This window comes from Macaca nemestrina, chromosome 7 (assembly GCF_043159975.1).
Source record: "Macaca nemestrina isolate mMacNem1 chromosome 7, mMacNem.hap1, whole genome shotgun sequence".
Taxonomy (NCBI): domain Eukaryota; kingdom Metazoa; phylum Chordata; class Mammalia; order Primates; family Cercopithecidae; genus Macaca; species Macaca nemestrina.
Genome location: NC_092131.1, coordinates 106,129,683 through 106,147,857, shown reverse-complemented (window position 1 = coordinate 106,147,857; position 18,175 = coordinate 106,129,683). Strand labels below are relative to the sequence as shown.

General features: G+C 39.3%; 1 protein-coding gene across 15 annotated transcripts in view; it reads left to right on the top strand.

Moving 5' to 3' along the window:
* LOC105488365 (A-kinase anchoring protein 13) overlaps positions 1–18,175 on the top strand; it is a 356,595-nt gene that overhangs the window by 241,498 nt on the left and 96,922 nt on the right. For all 15 annotated transcript variants that reach the window (XM_011752355.3, XM_071100751.1, XM_011752360.3 and 12 more), the window contains one exon: positions 12,886–12,961. In XM_011752355.3, coding sequence (XP_011750657.2) covers positions 12,886–12,961 — 76 coding nt within the window. The remainder of the gene's footprint in view (positions 1–12,885; positions 12,962–18,175) is intronic.

The window sequence follows — 18,175 nt, the reverse complement described above, 5'->3', positions numbered from 1 at the left end:
ATACTGGACAGAAACAAACCTGCCCTTTGCTTTGGAAGGAATCAATATTTTTATCTTTTAAGGATATTTGATATGCAAACAGTCTTGAAAAGATAGTCTAGAATAAAAGGGCCATCAGGGCTTTTGCAGACAAGACCTGCAGAAATGCAAGAGGGACATGGAGAATTGTTTCCCAACATGAATATGTTCTCATGACTGTTACTCAGAAATTAGTATATTTACTTAAAGATATTTAACTTTTAATTTTGTTCTAGTAGTATGTGTTTATTGTATATAATTTTGTAAAATGTGAAACTCACTTTATGTAACACATGTGCCTAAAATGACAGGAAAAGTATAGAGAGTCTTAGTCGCTTGCATATTCAAGGCAAATAATGTCCACTTTACTCATTGGCTATGGAATGACATGTAGTATTGAGAAGGTAATGAAAAGTATTCTAAGAAATATAAATCTTTTTTTTTTTTGAAACAGGGTCTTGCTCTGCTGCCAAGCTGGAGTGCTGTGGCCCGATTTCGGCTCACTGCAGCCTCTGACTCCCTGGTTCAACCGATTCTCCTGTCTCAGCCTCCCAAGTAGCTGGGATTACAGGCACCCAGATAATTTTTGTATTTTTTTAGTAGAGACAGTTTCACTGTGTTGGCCAGGATAGTCTTGAACTCCTGACCTTGTGATCCCCCTGCCTCAGCCTCCTAAAGTGCTGGGATTACAGGCATGAGCCATGGCGCCCAGTAGAAATAGAATTTTAATAGGGTTTTCTAAAATGTTGGCCAAAAAACTTGTTGAAGGTCATGGTAGGAGACAGTAATATGGTAATTCGTAGTCGTTCATTTCCAGATTCTTTACTTGTCACTGAAGGATCATCTGAGCTCTTTTATTTCTGTTAACTATCTAAATTTGTTGCTGTATTCATGCAGCCTCTTCTTATTACAGGAATAATGGTGGGGGGGGGGAGTAATTTTTTCCCTTCCAGCTTAAAAGTGTAGTTTTGTATTGCAGTACAGTGGTTCTATTAGCAGATAAACTTATTTCACAGTGTGTAAAATTTGGCTCATTTCAAATGAAATGCAGTTTGAAATTAAGAGAAAATTCTCTGAATGACTTTTTTTTTTTTTTAAGAAAATGTATCGTTTCAATTCTTTGAAAGATGTGGATAGGGTGTTGGTAAAGTTACAGAATTTGTGGTTACTTCCTTATTGTGCACACCTTAAAGTACATTTCAGAAAGAATATTTTTTAATATGTGTAATCCCAGGGCACCTGCTGAAGATTCAGTTCCATTCAGGAGTACTTTTAAATTTTTGGCATCATTTTGTAACACACCAGGAACTGAAACCCTGATGGCCCCTGGTTCCTGCTGTTTTTCCTCTCTGTAATAGTAAAATAGATGAACAGAGCAAATGATAAAGTGTTTTGTTTCATGTGGTTCTAGTTTGCCTGGTTATTTGCAAGCAGTTTAATTCTTTTCATTTGTTTTGTTGTCAAACAGTTATAATTTGACAAAATGTCCTCTAGCTTTCTGCCTTCTGCCTTCTGCCACTTAGCGTATACAGTAAAACTGTTGATCTTTAACAGCAGAAGAGTTTAATATCTTCTCACTGAAGTGATCAGAAATATATTTTAGAGGTTATTGAATAAAAGCAAGGCTTCTGTCTTTGAGCATACAAACATTCACAACTACTTGGTAGTTTGTTTAGATATTTCTGCTCATATTATTATAGAATTACATCTGAGTATGTCCGTTTTAATGATTAAAGGGTTATAATGTTAACGTGCTTGGGAATTGTGAAGACTAAAATTAATTTTATATTTTATGCTTCTGTTTTTGAGAATGTATTTGTTTTCAGCTTTATTCTGGCATAAATTTCCATACAACAAAATTAACCAATATAAGTTTATAGTTTGGTGAGCTTTGACAAATATTTAAATTATGTAATCACTACCGCATCATAATAGGAACATTTCTGTCAGCTCAGAAGTTCTGTTCTGTCTCCTTGTAGTCAGTCCTCTCCTTCAGTCCCTGCTGATCACTAATGTTTTCTTGCTACTGTAGGTTTGCCTTTTCTAAATATTGCATAGACAGAACCATACAATAGGTAGTCAATAAGTAGTCTTTTGAGTCTGCCTTTTTTTTTTTTTTTAACTTACCATAATACTCTTGAGATTCATCCATGTTGTTTGTATCAGCAGTTCATTTCTTCTTACTGTGAGTCTATAGCATTGTATAGATATATTACAATTTGCTTCTCCATTTACCATTTGATGGCAATCTGGACTGTGTCTAATTTGGAGCTCTCATGAATTAAAGTGCTTTAAAAATTCCAGTGCAAGTCTTTGTGTGACAGTAGGTTTTGATTCTTCTTTGGTAAATGAATGGGATGCTATGTTGTGTGTAAGTATATGTTTGACATTATAAAAAACTGCTAAACCGCTTTCCCAAAATGGCTACACTATTTTGCATTCTTTCAACAACAGTTCTGTGTTCTGGTTGCTCCACATCTTTGCCAACATTTGGTATTATCAGTCTCAAATTTTGACTGTTGTAATGAATGCCTGTTGGTATGTCCTTGGGATTTTAATTTACATTTTCCTGTGAATTAATGAAGTTGGGTATCTTTTTTTTTTTTTTTTTTTTTTTTTTTTTGCTTATCTGCCTTTTGTATATCTTTTTAAATGAAATGTTTATTCAAATCATTTACCCATTTAAAAAATCACGTTGCTTTGTTATTGCACTGTAAGAGTTTGTTTTGTTTTATTTTTAAATATTCCGGGTAGGAGTTCTTAGCAGATAATTGTTTTATAAATATTTTCCTTCAGTTTTTAGTTTGCCTTTTTGTTTTCCTAACAATGGCTTTTGAGGAGTAAAAGTTTTTAAGGTTGACAAATTTTTTTTTTTTCATGTTTTAAAAAATGTAGTATTTAAGAAATCTTTGTGTAACTCAAGGTCCCATAAAAGTGTTTCACTCCATCTTCTTTAGGAGTTTTTTAGTTTTAGGTTGAACATTTAGATATATAATCTATTCTGCGTTCATTTTTATAGGTGGTAAGGTTTGGGGTAAGATTTTAGATCTTGGGGAGTTTTGTTTGTTTACATATTTATATCCAGTTGTTATAGCATCATTTGTTCATAAGACTATTTTTTCCTCATTAAAATATCTTGGCATCTTTGTCAAAATCAGTGGGCCATATCTGTGAAGGTCTGTTTGTGGATTCTCTCTTCTCTGACATTGATTTATATGTCTGCCTTTTAATATCAGGCAGGTTTGGTTAGTGCAGCTTTTATAGTAAGTCTTGAAATCATGTAGTGATCAATTTGAGGACAATTAACAACTGTATTGAGTCTTCTGATCTGTAAACATGGTATGTCTGTATTTATTTAAGTCTGCTTTAATTTTTTCTCAATACTGTTTTATAAAGGTTTCAGAGTATGAGTCTTACTCATATTTTCTTAAAATTATCCCTAATTATTTTGTATTTATTGAGGCTTTTGTAAATGGTATTGCTTTTACTTTTAATTTCAATTTCTAATTGCTCTTTGCTAGTATAAAGATCTAGCATTGCTTTTTTTAATGTTGCTTTGTCTCTGGCTACCTTGCTTTTATTAATACATTATTTATTCCAGTATTTTTATAGATTCCTTAGCATTTTCTGCATAGGCAGTCACGCCATTTGTCAATAAACCAAGTTTGACTTCTTCCTTTCCAATGGTATGCGTTTTCTTTCTTTTTCTGCTTTACTGCACTGGCTAGGACCTCCGGAATATTGTTGAATAGAAGTGATGAGAATGGATATCTTTGGTTACTGATCTCAGAATGAAAGCATTTAGTCTTTCACCAATAAATATAATGTTAACCGTAGGTTTTTTATAGATGCCTTTGTCAGTTTGAGTAATTTCCTTTCTCTTCCTAGTGTTCTGAGAGTTTTTTATCATGAATAGGTGTTGAATTTTGCTGATTTTTTTTTTCCTTTGAGACAGATTCTTGCTTTGTTGCCCAGACTGGTGTTCCGTGGCACAATCACGGCTCACTGCAACCTCTGCCTCGTGGGTTCCGGTGATTCTCATGCCTCAGGCTCCCTAGTAGCTGGGATTACAGAGACCCACCACCACACCTGGCTAATTTTTGTATTTTTAGTAGAGACGTGGCTTCACCACGTTGGCCAGGCTGATCTTGAACTCCTGACCTGAAGTGATCCGCCTGCCTCGGCCTCCCAAAGTGCTGGGATTACAGGCTTGAGCTACCGCTCCCGGCCCCAGATTCTTTCGATCTAATGATGATCATTAGTTCATGAGTTTTTTGGTCTGTTAATAAACTGATTTTTCAAGTGCTAAACCAACCTTACATTCCTGGGATATTGCTGGATTCCATTAACCTAAAATTTTGTTAAGGTTTTTTGCATCTATATTCCTGAGGAATATTGATCTGTAGTTTTCTTATGTCTCTCTGGTTTTGATTTCAGAGTAATGCTAGGCTCATAAAATGAGCTGCATTGTAAATACTTGTGTTTTCTGTAAGAGCTTATGTAGAGTTGACATTTCATAAGTGTTTGGTGGCATTCACCACTGAAGTCATCTAGGCCTGAAGTTTTCCTTGTAATAAAGTTTTAAACTATGGATTCAATTGCTTTAATAGAATAAGGCTATTTAGATTATCTGTGTTTTCTTGAGTGCATTTTGATAGTTTGTATAGTGTCATGGAATGCTACCATTTCATCCAACTTGATGAATTTATTGCAGTAATGTTCATAATATTGCTTTATTTTTTCAGTATCTATAGGATCTGTAATGGTGTCGTTCTGTAATTCCTGATTTCTGTCATTTGTAGCTTTTCTTTTTTGATTAGCCTCGCCAGAGTTGTATTGATATTATTGACCCTTTTGAGGAACCAGCTTTTGGTTTCATTGATTTTATTGTTCTTCTGTTTTCTATTTCATTGATTTCTGTTCTTTATTTTCTTTATCCTGCTTGCTTTGGGTTAATTTACTCCTCTTTTTCTAGTTTCGTAAGGTAGAAGTTTAGATCACTGATTTGAAACCTTGTGTTCTAATATAGGCATGTAGTGTTATAAATATTGCTGTTAGCACTGCTTTAGTTCTATCCACAAATTTTTATATGTGGTGTTTTAGTTTTTATTCAATTCAGAATATTTTCTTATTTTTCTTTTTTTTTTTTAATTTAATTTTATTTTATTTATTATTATTATTATTATTATTATTATACTTTAAGTTGTAGGGTACATGTGCATAACGTGCAGGTTTGTTACATATGTATACTTGTGCCTTGTTGGTGTGCTGCACCCATCAACTCGTCATTTGCATCAGGTATAACTCCCAATGCAATCCCTCCCCCCTCCCCCCTCCCCCCTCCCCCCTCCCCCCTCCCCATGATAGGCCCCGGTGTGTGATGTTCCCCTTCCTGAGTCCGAGTGATCTCATTGTTCAGTTCCCACCTATGAGTGAGAACATGCGGTGTTTGGTTTTCTGTTCTTGTGATAGTTTGCTAAGAATGATGGTTTCCAGCTGCATCCATGTCCCTACAAAGGACACAAACTCATCCTTTTTGATGGCTGCATAGTATTCCATGGTGTATATGTGCCACATTTTCTTAATCCAATCTGTCACTGATGGACATTTGGGTTGATTCCAAGTCTTTGCTATTGTGAATAGTGCCGCAATGAACATACGTGTGCGTGTGTCTTTATAGCAGCATAATTTATAATCCTTTGGGTATATACCCAGTAATGGGATGGCTGGGTCATATGGTACATCTAGTTTTAGATCCTTGAGGAATCGCCATACTGTTTTCCATAATGGTTGAACTAGTTTACAATCCCACCAACAGTGTAAAAGTGTTCCTATTTCTCCACATCCTCTCCAGCACCTGTTGTTTCCTGACTTTTTAATGATCGCCATTCTAACTGGTGTGAGATGGTATCTCATTGTGGTTTTGATTTGCATTTCTCTGATGGCCAGTGATGATGAGCATTTTTTCATGTGTCTGTTGGCTGTATGAATGTCTTCTTTTGAGAAATGTCTGTTCATATCCTTTGCCCACTTTTGGATGGGGTTGTTTGTTTTTTTCTTGTAAATTTGTTTGAGTTCTTTGTAGGTTCTGGATATTAGCCCTTTGTCAGATGAGTAGATTGCAAAAATTTTCTCCCATTCTGTAGGTTGCCTGTTCACTCTGATGGTAGTTTCTTTTGCTGTGCAGAAGCTCTTTAGTTTCATGAGATCCCATTTGTCAATTTTGGCTTTTGCTGCCGTTGCTTTTGGTGTTTTAGACATGAAGTCTTTGCCCATGCCTATGTCCAGAATGGTACTCCCTAGGTTTTCCTCTAGGATTTTTATGGTATTAGGTCTAACATTTAAGTCTCTAATCCATCTTGAATTAATTTTCGTATAAGGAGTAAGGAAAGGATCCAGTTTCAGCTTTCTACTTACGGCTAGCCAATTTTCCCAGCACCATTTATTAAATAGGGAATCCTTTCCCCATTTCTTGTTTCTCTCAGGTTTGTCAAAGATCAGATGGCTGTAGATGTGTGGTATTATTTCTGAGGACTCTGTTCTGTTCCATTGGTCTATATCTCTGTTTTGGTACCAGTACCATGCTGTTTTGGTTACTGTAGCTTTGTAGTATAGTTTGAAGTCAGGTAGCGTGATGCCTCCAGCTTTGTTCTTTTGACTTAGGATTGTCTTGGAGATGCGGGCTCTTTTTTGGTTCCATATGAACTTTAAAGCAGTTTTTTCCAACTCTGTGAAGAAACTCGTTGGTAGCTTGATGGGGATGGCATTGAATCTATAAATAACCTTGGGCAGTATGGCCATTTTCACGATATTGATTCTTCCTATCCATGAGCATGGTATGTTCTTCCATTTGTTTGTGTCCTCTTTGATTTCACTGAGCAGTGGTTTGTAGTTCTCCTTGAAGAGGTCCTTTACATCCCTTGTAAGTTGGATTCCTAGGTATTTTATTCTCTTTGAAGCAATTGTGAATGGAAGTTCATTCCTGATTTGGCTCTCTGTTTGTCTGTTACTGGTGTATAAGAATGCTTGTGATTTTTGCACATTAATTTTGTATCCTGAGACTTTGCTGAAATTGCTTATCAGCTTAAGGAGATTTTGGGCTGAGACAATGGGGTTTTCTAAATATACAATCATGTCATCTGCAAACAGGGACAATTTGACTTCTTCTTTTCCTAACTGAATACCCTTGATTTCTTTCTCTTGCCTAATTGCCCTAGCCAGAACTTCCAACACTATGTTGAATAGGAGTGGTGAGAGAGGGAATCCCTGTCTTGTGCCAGTTTTCAAAGGGAATTTTTCCAGTTTTTGCCCATTCAGTATGATATTGGCTGTGGGTTTGTCATAGATAGCTCTTATTATTTTGAGGTACGTTCCATCAATACCGAATTTATTGAGCGTTTTTAGCATGAAGGGCTGTTGAATTTTGTCAAAAGCCTTTTCTGCATCTATTGAGATAATCATGTGGTTCTTGTCTTTGGTTCTGTTTATATGCTGGATTATGTTTATTGATTTGCGAATGTTGAACCAGCCTTGCATCCCAGGGATGAAGCCCACTTGATCATGGTGGATAAGCTTTTTGATGTGTTGCTGAACCCGGTTTGCCAGTATTTTATTGAGGATTTTTGCATCGATGTTCATCAGGGATATTGGTCTAAAATTCTCTTTTTTTGTTGTGTCTCTGCCAGGCTTTGGTATCAGAATGATGTTGGCCTCATAAAATGAGTTAGGGAGGATTCCCTCTTTTTCTATTGATTGGAATAGTTTCAGAAGGAATGGTACCAACTCCTCCTTGTACCTCTGGTAGAATTCAGCTGTGAATCCATCTGGTCCTGGACTTTTTTTGGTTGGTAGGCTATTAATTATTGCCTCAATTTCAGAGCCTACTATTGGTCTATTCAGGGATTCAACTTCTTCCTGGTTTAGTCTTGGAAGAGTGTAAGTGTCCAGGAAATTATCCATTTCTTCTAGATTTTCCAGTTTATTTGCGTAGAGGTGTTTATAGTATTCTCTGATGGTAGTTTGTATTTCTGTGAGGTCGGTGGTGATATCCCCTTTATCATTTTTAATTGCGTAGATTTGATTCTTCTCTCTTTTCTTCTTTATTAGTCTGGCTAGTGGTCTGTCAATTTTGTTGATCTTTTCAAAAAACCAACTCCTAGATTCATTGATTTTTTGGAGAGTTTTTTGTGTCTCTATCTCCTTCAGTTCTGCTCTGATCTTAGTTATTTCTTGCCTTCTGCTAGCTTTCGAATGTGTTTGCTCTTGCTTCTCTAACTCTTTTAATTGTGATGTTAGAGTGTCAATTTTAGATCTTTCCTGCTTTCTCTTGTGGGCATTTAGTGCTATAAATTTCCCTCTACACACTGCTTTAAATGTGTCCCAGAGATTCTGGTATGTTGTATCTTTGTTCTCATTGGTTTCAAAGAACATCTTTATTTCTGCCTTCATTTCGTTATGTACCCAGTAGTCATTCAGGAGCAGGTTGTTCAGTTTCCATGTAGTTGAGCAGTTTTGATTGAGTTTCTTAGTCCTGAGTTCTAGTTTGATTGCACTGTGGTCTGAGAGACAGTTTGTTATAATTTCTGTTCTTGTACATTTGCTGAGGAGTGCTTTACTTCCAATTACGTGGTCAATTTTGGAGTAAGTACGATGTGGTGCTGAGAAGAATGTATATTCTGTTGATTTGGGGTGGAGAGTTCTGTAGATGTCTATTAGGTCTGCTTGCTGCAGAGATGAGTTCAATTCCTGGATATCCTTGTTAACTTTCTGTCTCGTTGATCTGTCTAATGTTGACAGTGGAGTGTTGAAGTCTCCCATTATTATTGTATGGGAGTCTAAGTCTCTTTGTAAGTCTCTAAGGACTTGCTTTATGAATCTGGGTGCTCCTGTATTGGGTGCATATATATTTAGGATAGTTAGCTCTTCCTGTTGAATTGATCCCTTTACCATTATGTAATGGCCTTCTTTGTCTCTTTTGATCTTTGATGGTTTAAAGTCTGTTTTATCAGAGACTAGTATTGCAACCCCCGCTTTTTTTTGTTCTCCATTTGCTTGGTAAATCTTCCTCCATCCCTTTATTTTGAGCCTATGTATGTCTCTGTGTGTGAGATGGGTCTCCTGAATACAGCAGACTGATGGGTCTTGACTCTTTATCCAGTTTGCCAGTCTGTGTCTTTTAATTGGCGCATTTAGTCCATTTACATTTAAGGTTAAGATTGTTATGTGTGAACTTGATCCTGCCATTATGATATTAACTGGTTATTTTGCTCGTTAGTTGATGCAGTTTCTTCCTAGCCTCGATGGTCTTTACATTTTGGCATGTTTTTGCAATGGCTGGTACCGGTTGTTCCTTTCCATGTTTAGTGCTTCCTTCAGGATCTCTTGTAAGGCAGGCCTAGTGGTGACAAAATCTCTAAGCATTTGCTTATCTGTAAAGGATTTTATTTCTCCTTCACTTATGAAACTTAGTTTGGCTGGATATGAAATTCTGGGTTTAAAATTCTTTTCTTTAAGAATGTTGAATATTGGCCCCCACTCTCTTCTGGCTTGTAGAGTTTCTGCCGAGAGATCTGCTGTTAGTCTGATGGGCTTCCCTTTGTGGGTAACCCGACCTTTCTCTCTGGCTGCCCTTAAGATTTTTTCCTTCATTTCAACTTTGGTGAATCTGGCAATTATGTGTCTTGGAGTTGCTCTTCTCGAGGAGTATCTTTGTGGCGTTCTCTGTATTTCCTGGATTTGAATGTTGGCCTGCCCTACTAGGTTGGGGAAGTTCTCCTGGATGATATCCTGAAGAGTGTTTTCCAACTTGGTTCCATTTTCCCCCTCACTTTCAGGCACCCCAATCAGACGTAGATTTGGTCTTTTTACATAATCCCATACTTCTTGCAGGCTTTGTTCATTTCTTTTTATTCTTTTTTCTTTTGGTTTCTCTTCTCGCTTCATTTCATTCATTTGATCCTCAATCGCTGATACTCTTTCTTCCAGTTGATCGAGTCGGTTACTGAAGCTTGTGCATTTGTCACGTATTTCTCGTGTCATGGTTTTCATCTCTTTCATTTCGTTTAGGACCTTCTCTGCATTAATTACTCTAGCCATCAATTCTTCCACTTTTTTTTCAAGATTTTTAGTTTCTTTGCGCTGGGTACGTAATTCCTCCTTTAGCTCTGAGAAATTTGATGGACTGAAGCCTTCTTCTCTCATCTCGTCAAAGTCATTCTCCGTCCAGCTTTGATCCGTTGCTGGCGATGAGCTGCGCTCCTTTGCCGGGGGAGATGCGCTCTTATTTTTTGAATTTCCAGCTTTTCTGCCCTGCTTTTTCCCCATCTTTGTGGTTTTATCTGCCTCTGGTCTTTGATGATGGTGATGTACTGATGGGGTTTTGGTGTAGGTGTCCTTCCTGTTTGATAGTTTTCCTTCTAACAGTCAGGACCCTCAGCTGTAGGTCTGTTGGAGATTGCTTGAGGTCCACTCCAGACCCTGTTTGCCTGGGTATCAGCAGCAGAGGCTGCAGAAGATAGAATATTTCTGAACAGCGAGTGTACCTGTCTGATTCTTGCTTTGGAAGCTTCCTCTCAGGGGTGTACTCCACCCTGTGAGGTGTGGGGTATCAGACTGCCCCTAGTGGGGGATGTCTCCCAGTTAGGCTGCTCAGGGGTCAGGGACCCACTTGAGCAGGGAGTCTGTCCCTTCTCAGATCTCAACCTCCGTGTTGGGAGATCCACTGCTCTCTTCAAAGCTGTCAGACAGAGTCGTTTGCGTCTGCAGAGTTTTCTGCTGCTTTTGTTGTTGTATAGTTGTGCCCTGTCCCCAGAGGTGGAGTCTACAGAGACAGGCAGGTTTCCTTGAGCTGCTGTGAGCTCCACCCAGTTCGAGCTTCCCAGCGGCTATGTTTACCTACTTAAGCCTCAGCAATGGCGGGCGCCCCTCCCCCAGCCTCGCTGCTGCGTTGCCGGTAGATCACAGTCTGCTGTGCTAGCAATGAGGGAGGCTCCGTGGGTGTGGGACCCTCCCGGCCAGGCGTGGGATATGATCTCCTGGTGTGCCTGTTTGCTTAAAGCGCAGTATTGGGGTGGGAGTTACCCGATTTTCCAGGTGTTGTGTGTCTCAGTTCCCCTGGCTAGGAAAAGGGATTCCCTTCCCCCTTGCGCTTCCCAGGTGAGGCAATGCCTCGCCCTGCTTCAGCTCTCGCTGGTCGGGCTGCAGCAGCTGACCAGCACCGATCATCCGGCACTCCCCAGTGAGATGAACCCAGTACCTCAGTTGAAAATGCAGAAATCACCGGTCTTCTGTGTCCCTCGCGCTGGGAGTTGGAGACTGGAGCTGTTCCTATTCGGCCATCTTGCTCCGCCCCCCTATTTTTCTTAATATACTTCGATTCATTGGGTTATTTAGAAGTGTTTATTTATTTATTTATTTTTTATTTTTTGATCTCTGTCTCCCAGGCTGGAGTGCAGTGGCGCGATCTCCACTCACTGCAACTCTGCCTCCCGGGTTCATGCCATTCTCCTGCCTCAGCCTCCTGAATAGCTGGGACTACAGGCGCCCGCCACCATGCCCAGCTAATTTTTTATATATATTTTTAGTAGAGACTGGATTTCACCATGTTAGCCAGGATGGTCTTGGTATCCTGACCTTGTGATCCGCCTGTCTTGGCCTCCCAAAGTGCTGGGATTACAGGCGTGAGTCACCGCGCCCAGCCTATTTAGAAGTTTTTAAAATTTTTTTCAAATATTTGAGTTTTTTCCAATCTTTTGTTTTGGATTTCTGATTTAATACTGTTGTGATCACAGAGCATACTTTTTATTTTAATTTTCTTATATTTGAGACTTGTTTTATGCTACAGAATATGTTTGTTTTATTTGAGGTTTGTTTTATGTGATAGAATATGAACATTCCAAGTGCACTTGAGAAGAATGTGTCTTATGCTGTTATTGGATGGAGTGTTCTATATTGTGTTAGGTCAAATTGATTGAGGTTTTTTAGGTTTTCTCTATCTTGCTGATTTTGTTTCTATTTGTTTTATCAATAAACTAAGAGAGGAGTATTGAAATCTTCAATGGTAATTTTAAAATTTTAAAATTGAATCAAAGTAGAGAATTGTTAAGATGGTTGGGAGGTGTAAAGGCTATATTTAAATTTTTTTTTAATTTGTGGGGAGGGGGTAAGTTTTTGCTTTTTAGAGTAATACAGACTTGGCATTCCAATACCAGTCCTGCTATTTATTACTTCAGCTACCCCTCTGAGCCTTTTTTTTTTTTTTTTTTTTTGAGATGGCGTCTTGCTCTGTCATCCGGGCTGGAGGACAGTGACGCGATCTCGGCTCACTGAAACATCTGCCTCCCGGGTTTAAGCAATTCTTGTGCCTCAGCCTCCTGAGTGGCTGGGATTATAGGCATGTACCACCACCATGCGTAGGTAATTTTTGTAGTTTAGTAGACATGGGGTTTCGCCATGTTGGCCAGACTTGTCTTGAACTCCTGGCCTCAAGCAGTCCACCTCAGCCTCCCAAAGTGTTGAGATTACAGGCATGAGCCACACCAAATATGTATTTTAATATTTAGTCAATTTCATATGTTAACTTTTTTTATTTTACCCTTGGCCTACACTATGGCCTTCATCTTTGTGTATCTTTTCCTCTTACTTTTGTATGCCTAATTTTTATTGACAATGACAACCTCTTTAGAGCCTTGAGTATAGATTGCTGTGGTTATAGTGTGAAAAAAATTTTTTTTCCCTTGACATAAGTTTGCTCACCCTGTATTAAATAAAAAGATAGGAATGTTGGTACAGTCGACATAATTTTGGCACCTATAAAATTATCTCATATTACTTCAATGACTGAAACACAGTGTTTTCCTTTTCTTTCAGATAAACCGAGAAAACTGGTGTACAATAGAGCCATGCCCTGATGCAGCATCTCTTTTGGCTTCCAAGCAGAGCCCAGGTAAGCTGAGATTGTCCATTCATTTTCTGGAGCTGCAGGCCCACTCTAACAGATCGTTTTATTTGGAGATCTGCCCTTCCTTAGCATATTATACAGTAAATCAGAGGAAGGGATATATGTGATTTGGCTTTGTAGGCATTTTGTCTTACAGTTGAAGATGAGCACATGTAATTACCTGGATTTTATTTTGCTGGCAACGGACATCATAGGTGGCTTTATGATTCATTCATTTGTGAAGGCATCTGTGCTGTGCATATACATATGACATAGGTTTTTTAATCTGGCAAAAGTATAAATCTACTGTTAAGAACCAAACCTGAGGTTCTCAATTTTGACTGCACATTGGAATTATCTGGCTGAGCAAGCTTTAAAAATATACACATGCCTGGGTCTTACCTCCAGATATTCTGATTTAGTTGGGTGGGGTGTGGCCTAGATACCAAAATCTTTATAAGCTCCTTTAGTTATTACCCTACTGTGTACCCAAGGTTGAGAACATTACACTTTGGATGCATGGTCAGGAATTAAGTCTTTCCTTAAGTATCTTTGAGTTATTTCTAACAACACTTGAGGGTACAATGCTCTTAAGACCTTGCTTGTTAATGACATAGCACATGGCTTGTGGTTAGTTAGGATTCCCAACTTTTAATACAGGTCCAGCCTCTAACTCTGTGTGACGTAAAGTATGTTCCCTAATGTCTGTGTGCTACATTGTCTCCCTCCCATCTGTAAAGTATTAGTAGCTTGTCTCATTTTGAGGGTGTAGTACGGATGACATGATGAGTAATCCCTGTGCCTGTTCCTATGGCTGCTAAGTGAATACTAGTAATTTGCATTCTGAGTTTTTTTAGTCTGTTTTACCCAACAAGCCTCTGTTTGCCTTCCCAATTTTTACTGCCCAGCTTTAAAAATTACCTAGTCTTCATTTGCAGGTCTTTTTAGAAATAGTTTACGTGTAGATACCCTCCAGTAGTGTTAAATTTAAAAACAAATTGTTTTGAATCCTCTAACTCCAGAGCAGTTTCCTACTGATTCTCAACTCTCTGACTTTACTACAAAGGAAATAATTGAAAACAAATATGGAAAGTGTTTTTCTCTATTTTTGTCTCATTTTTTGAGAGTAGTTAAGGATATTATGCTATAGTCGTGTTCAGGGTCCAAGTTTTACAAGATTGGCCCCGTTGACAGATTTAGCTGACACTTCCCCCATGTAGCCTCCTAGAACCTTCTACTTAAATGTCTACCACTTACTACTGTGTTTTGGTTCCTTAAACTGTTTGGGGCTTTTTCTAAAAGTGTAATTACAACCACCCAAGAGTGAAACTTTCTGCCAAGTAAAGGTTAAATGAGGTTGCTCACGGTTTGAATATTCACAGGAAGGAAAGATCTCCACACATCATAGTTTAATTTCTATATTTAGAGAAATGATTTTTGAACCCCTGGACATTTTCCCCAGGACACAATTTTGAATTCTGTAGACCTACTGTATACGCTAACCCCAAGCATAAGCAATTTAGTCTTTTTAAAGTAATTATTTTAAAATCTCAATTTAACAAAGTTGCAGATCAGAATTATGCCACTCAGCTTCAGACCTGAGATTTTGATTTTAGGCATAGTGTTTTTGTGAATCCTAGGTACTTTGTTTTGCAGGTTTCTCTATTTTACTTCATAAACACTTCCTCAAGAGAGCAATAGCATTAGACCAAATAAGATACTGTCTTTTGGCCGGGCGAGGTGGCTCATGCCTGTAATCCCAACACTTGGGGAGGCTGAGGCAGGCAGATCACAAGATCAGGAGTTTGAGACCAGCCTGGCCAATATGGTGAAACCCCTGTCTCTACTAAAAATACAAAAATTAGCCGGGTGTGGCGGCACACGCCTGTAGCCCCAGCTACTCAGGAGGCTGAGGCAGAAGAGTCACTTGAACCCAGGAGGCGGAGGTTGCAGTGAGCCAAGATCCAGCCTGGGCGACAGAGCAAGACTCCGTCTCAAATAAATAAATAAATAACAGGTTCCCCAGGCTGGAGTGCAGTGGCATGGTCTCGGCCCACTGCAAGCTCCGCCTCCCGGGTTCACACCATTCTCTTGCCTTAGCCTCCCAAGTAGCTGGGACTACAAGTGCCCACCACCACACCCAGCTAATTGTTTTGTATTTTTAGTAGAGACGGGGTTTCACTGTGTTAGCCAGGATGGTCTCAATCTCCTGACCTCGTGATCCCTCCGCCTCGTCCGCCCAAAGTTCTGGGATTATAGGCATGAGCCACTGCGCCTAGCCAAGATACTACCGTCTTTTAAAATCACTTTGTATACTCTTTAGTAATGGACAAATTACAAGATAGAATTATGATTAGTATGACATAACAGAGCCCACAGGATGTCAGCAGTGTGTTTTCCTTCCCTTCCCCAATAACAGTTTGTTGGCATTTATGTCGCTTTAAACCCAAATGACTAGATAACACCTTTTAAAAAGTTTGTATTCTAAAAAGCTAATAGCTCAGTACACAAAAATTATAGACAAATTTACATATGGGTCATAAAATGGGACTGGCCCTGCCTGTGCCCATCTTTAAGGTACTGTCGTCTGGATACTTACTGAATCATACATTAAATGTTAATGAAGCCTTAACTTCATTAGACACATACATCACACACCTGCTATGTGGTGGAAACCAGAGTTCTGGTTACTCTATGTATAAATTATTCCTGTCACTGTGACTCCTTTAGGGAAGTACGATCATCTCTTGTCACTGTTATGGAAATGGCAACTGAGAGGGGTGAAATTACTTCTTGCCTAGAATTTTTCTTCTATTAAGTAGTCAGACCTAGATTTAAGCCTGGTGAGTCTAACTCAAAAAGCAGAGATCTTTACTCTTGTTTACACTTAGATATGCAGCTCCCCTTTATTCAGTAGGAAGGGAACATATAGAAGGAAAGAAAAGATTTTATTAATTTTGAAAACTTAGCAATACATGTGACACAGGGTGTGGATTAGCTCTGCCTTTAGGGATTCCCCCCACCTCCCCCCGCCCCATGACATGGGGGGTTATAATGGTTTATGGTCCCTCTCTCTCCATCTTGGTCCTTCTTTCTGTACTTTTCTCTCTTCCCCTCCTCAACAATCAGCTTTATCTCACAGAGCAGACTCTCATCCCAAACTTGGTTTGTTACCCCTTGTAGTGCTGGCTTGAATTTATTTTCTGGGTGAGGTATTCCTACCAGGGCTGAATCTGGATCTTCCCTGTGAATTTTCCATTCGGATATCATGAGCTAGTTTGTTTTCCAGTCTGGAATTTGGACGTGGTCTGTTAGAGGGCCAGCTGGACAGCGAGCAGCTCAGTGTAGTTGCTGTGACAGCCCTTTCTTTTCTTGGCCAGCCCCCCTATTTTCCCTCAGTCACGGAAAGGCGTTTTTTTTATTTTTTCAGGCAGGGAAAGGAGAAGGAGTAGATCACACCCACCAGCTCCTCTTAGGTTACTACATACTCTAGGAAATGTGAAAAAAATTCTCCAGAATACCCATAGTTTCCAGTCGGCTAAAGGCAGGGCTGTTCCCATTGAACTAACACTCTCCGAAATAGTTTGAACCAAGACTGAAACAGACTAAGGTGATTTTTTTTAACTGAAAGATTTTCAGATTCATCCATGAGCCCTGTCTCACTTCCTATGGCATTTTTTTGTGTAATTCTTCGTTGAAATTGTCTTCTAATATGTTTATTTCTGCCACAAGACAGTAAACTGCCTCACCCCCAACATTAAACATTTCTTTTTATTTGGATACTCCCCAGTATTTAGCCAGATGCTTAACTAGTAGAAAAAATCATTTGATTGACAAGCGATTTATGACCTGTAGCAATGCAGTGCATCCTTGACCCTTGCTCTAAGCTACCAGGGCAGATAATTCAGTGATTATCCCTAATTAATTTTTCATTAGAACAGCTATTTCTTCCCAGTTTCAACACACAGAGACAACATAATTATCTAAGCATAGAATCTAATAATCGAAGGAGACACTGGAAGTTATCTAGTCCAGCCCTCACTTCCCTCTCTGTGCAGATACCTTTTCTGTAATATCTTGACATAGTCATTCTCTGTTCCAAAACCCTTCTGGTAAAGTGATAGTCACTACTTTATGGGGCACCCAACCTATTGCCAAGAAGCCCCGTTTTAGTGAAGCTCTGTAGCTCACACTCACTGGTCTTTGTTCTGCCCCTGGAACAGCACAGAGGGAATCTGTGACCGTCTTTAGGCACATTTTCTTCAAGCTCCTCAGTAAGCTGAATGTATCTCAAATGTTTTGACTGTCGTGACCCCGTTACTACGTACACATTTTTGTTTATCAGTGTTCTACTTTAGATGTTATTTAGGAACAAGTACAATCCTGAAGGTGTGGTCTGGATGGCACATAGTGACAGGACTGTTCCCGTTTTGGATGCCAGTGTACTATTTACTAATAGAGACTAAAACTATTAGTGTTTCTTTGGTTTTGTCATCACCTTGTACTGTCAGTTCCTCTTGAATTTGCTTCCCCCAAAACCTCCAAGTAGAGTTCTCTTTAACTCCTAGATAGCCAGGTTTCCTGCCCTGTCCCTCATCACTTAGTGTCACCTACAGATTTGATAAAGCATGCCTACCTGGTTGTCCAAATAACACATTAACTTGCTTACAAAAACAGAGATACATGACTTTTATCTTTTTTTTTTTTTTCTGAAATGAAGTCGCTCTCTATCACCTAGGCTGGAGTGCAGTGGCGCGATCTTGGCTCACTGCAGCCTCCGCCTCCCAGCTTCAAGCAATTCTCCTGCCTCAGCCTCCCAAGTAGCTGGGATTGTAGGCACCTGCCACCAAGCCTGGCTAATTTTTTGTATTTTTAGTAGAGATGGGGTTTCACCATGTTGGCCAGGCTGTTCTCAAACTCTTGGCCTCAGGTGCTCCTCCTGCCTCAGCCTCCCAAAGCACTGGGATTACAGGCTTGAGCCACCATGCCTGGCCATAACTTTTATCTTTAAAACTTCTTAGGGCCAGGCCCAGTGACTCATGCCTGTAATCCCAGCACTTTGGGAGGCTGAGGCAGGTGGATCACAAAGTCAGGAGATGGAGACCATCCTGGCTAACACGGTGAAACCTCATTTCTACTAAAAATACAAAAAAAAAAAAATTAGCCAGGCATGGTGGCACATGCCTGTAGTCCCAGCTACTCAAGAGGCTGAAGCAGGAG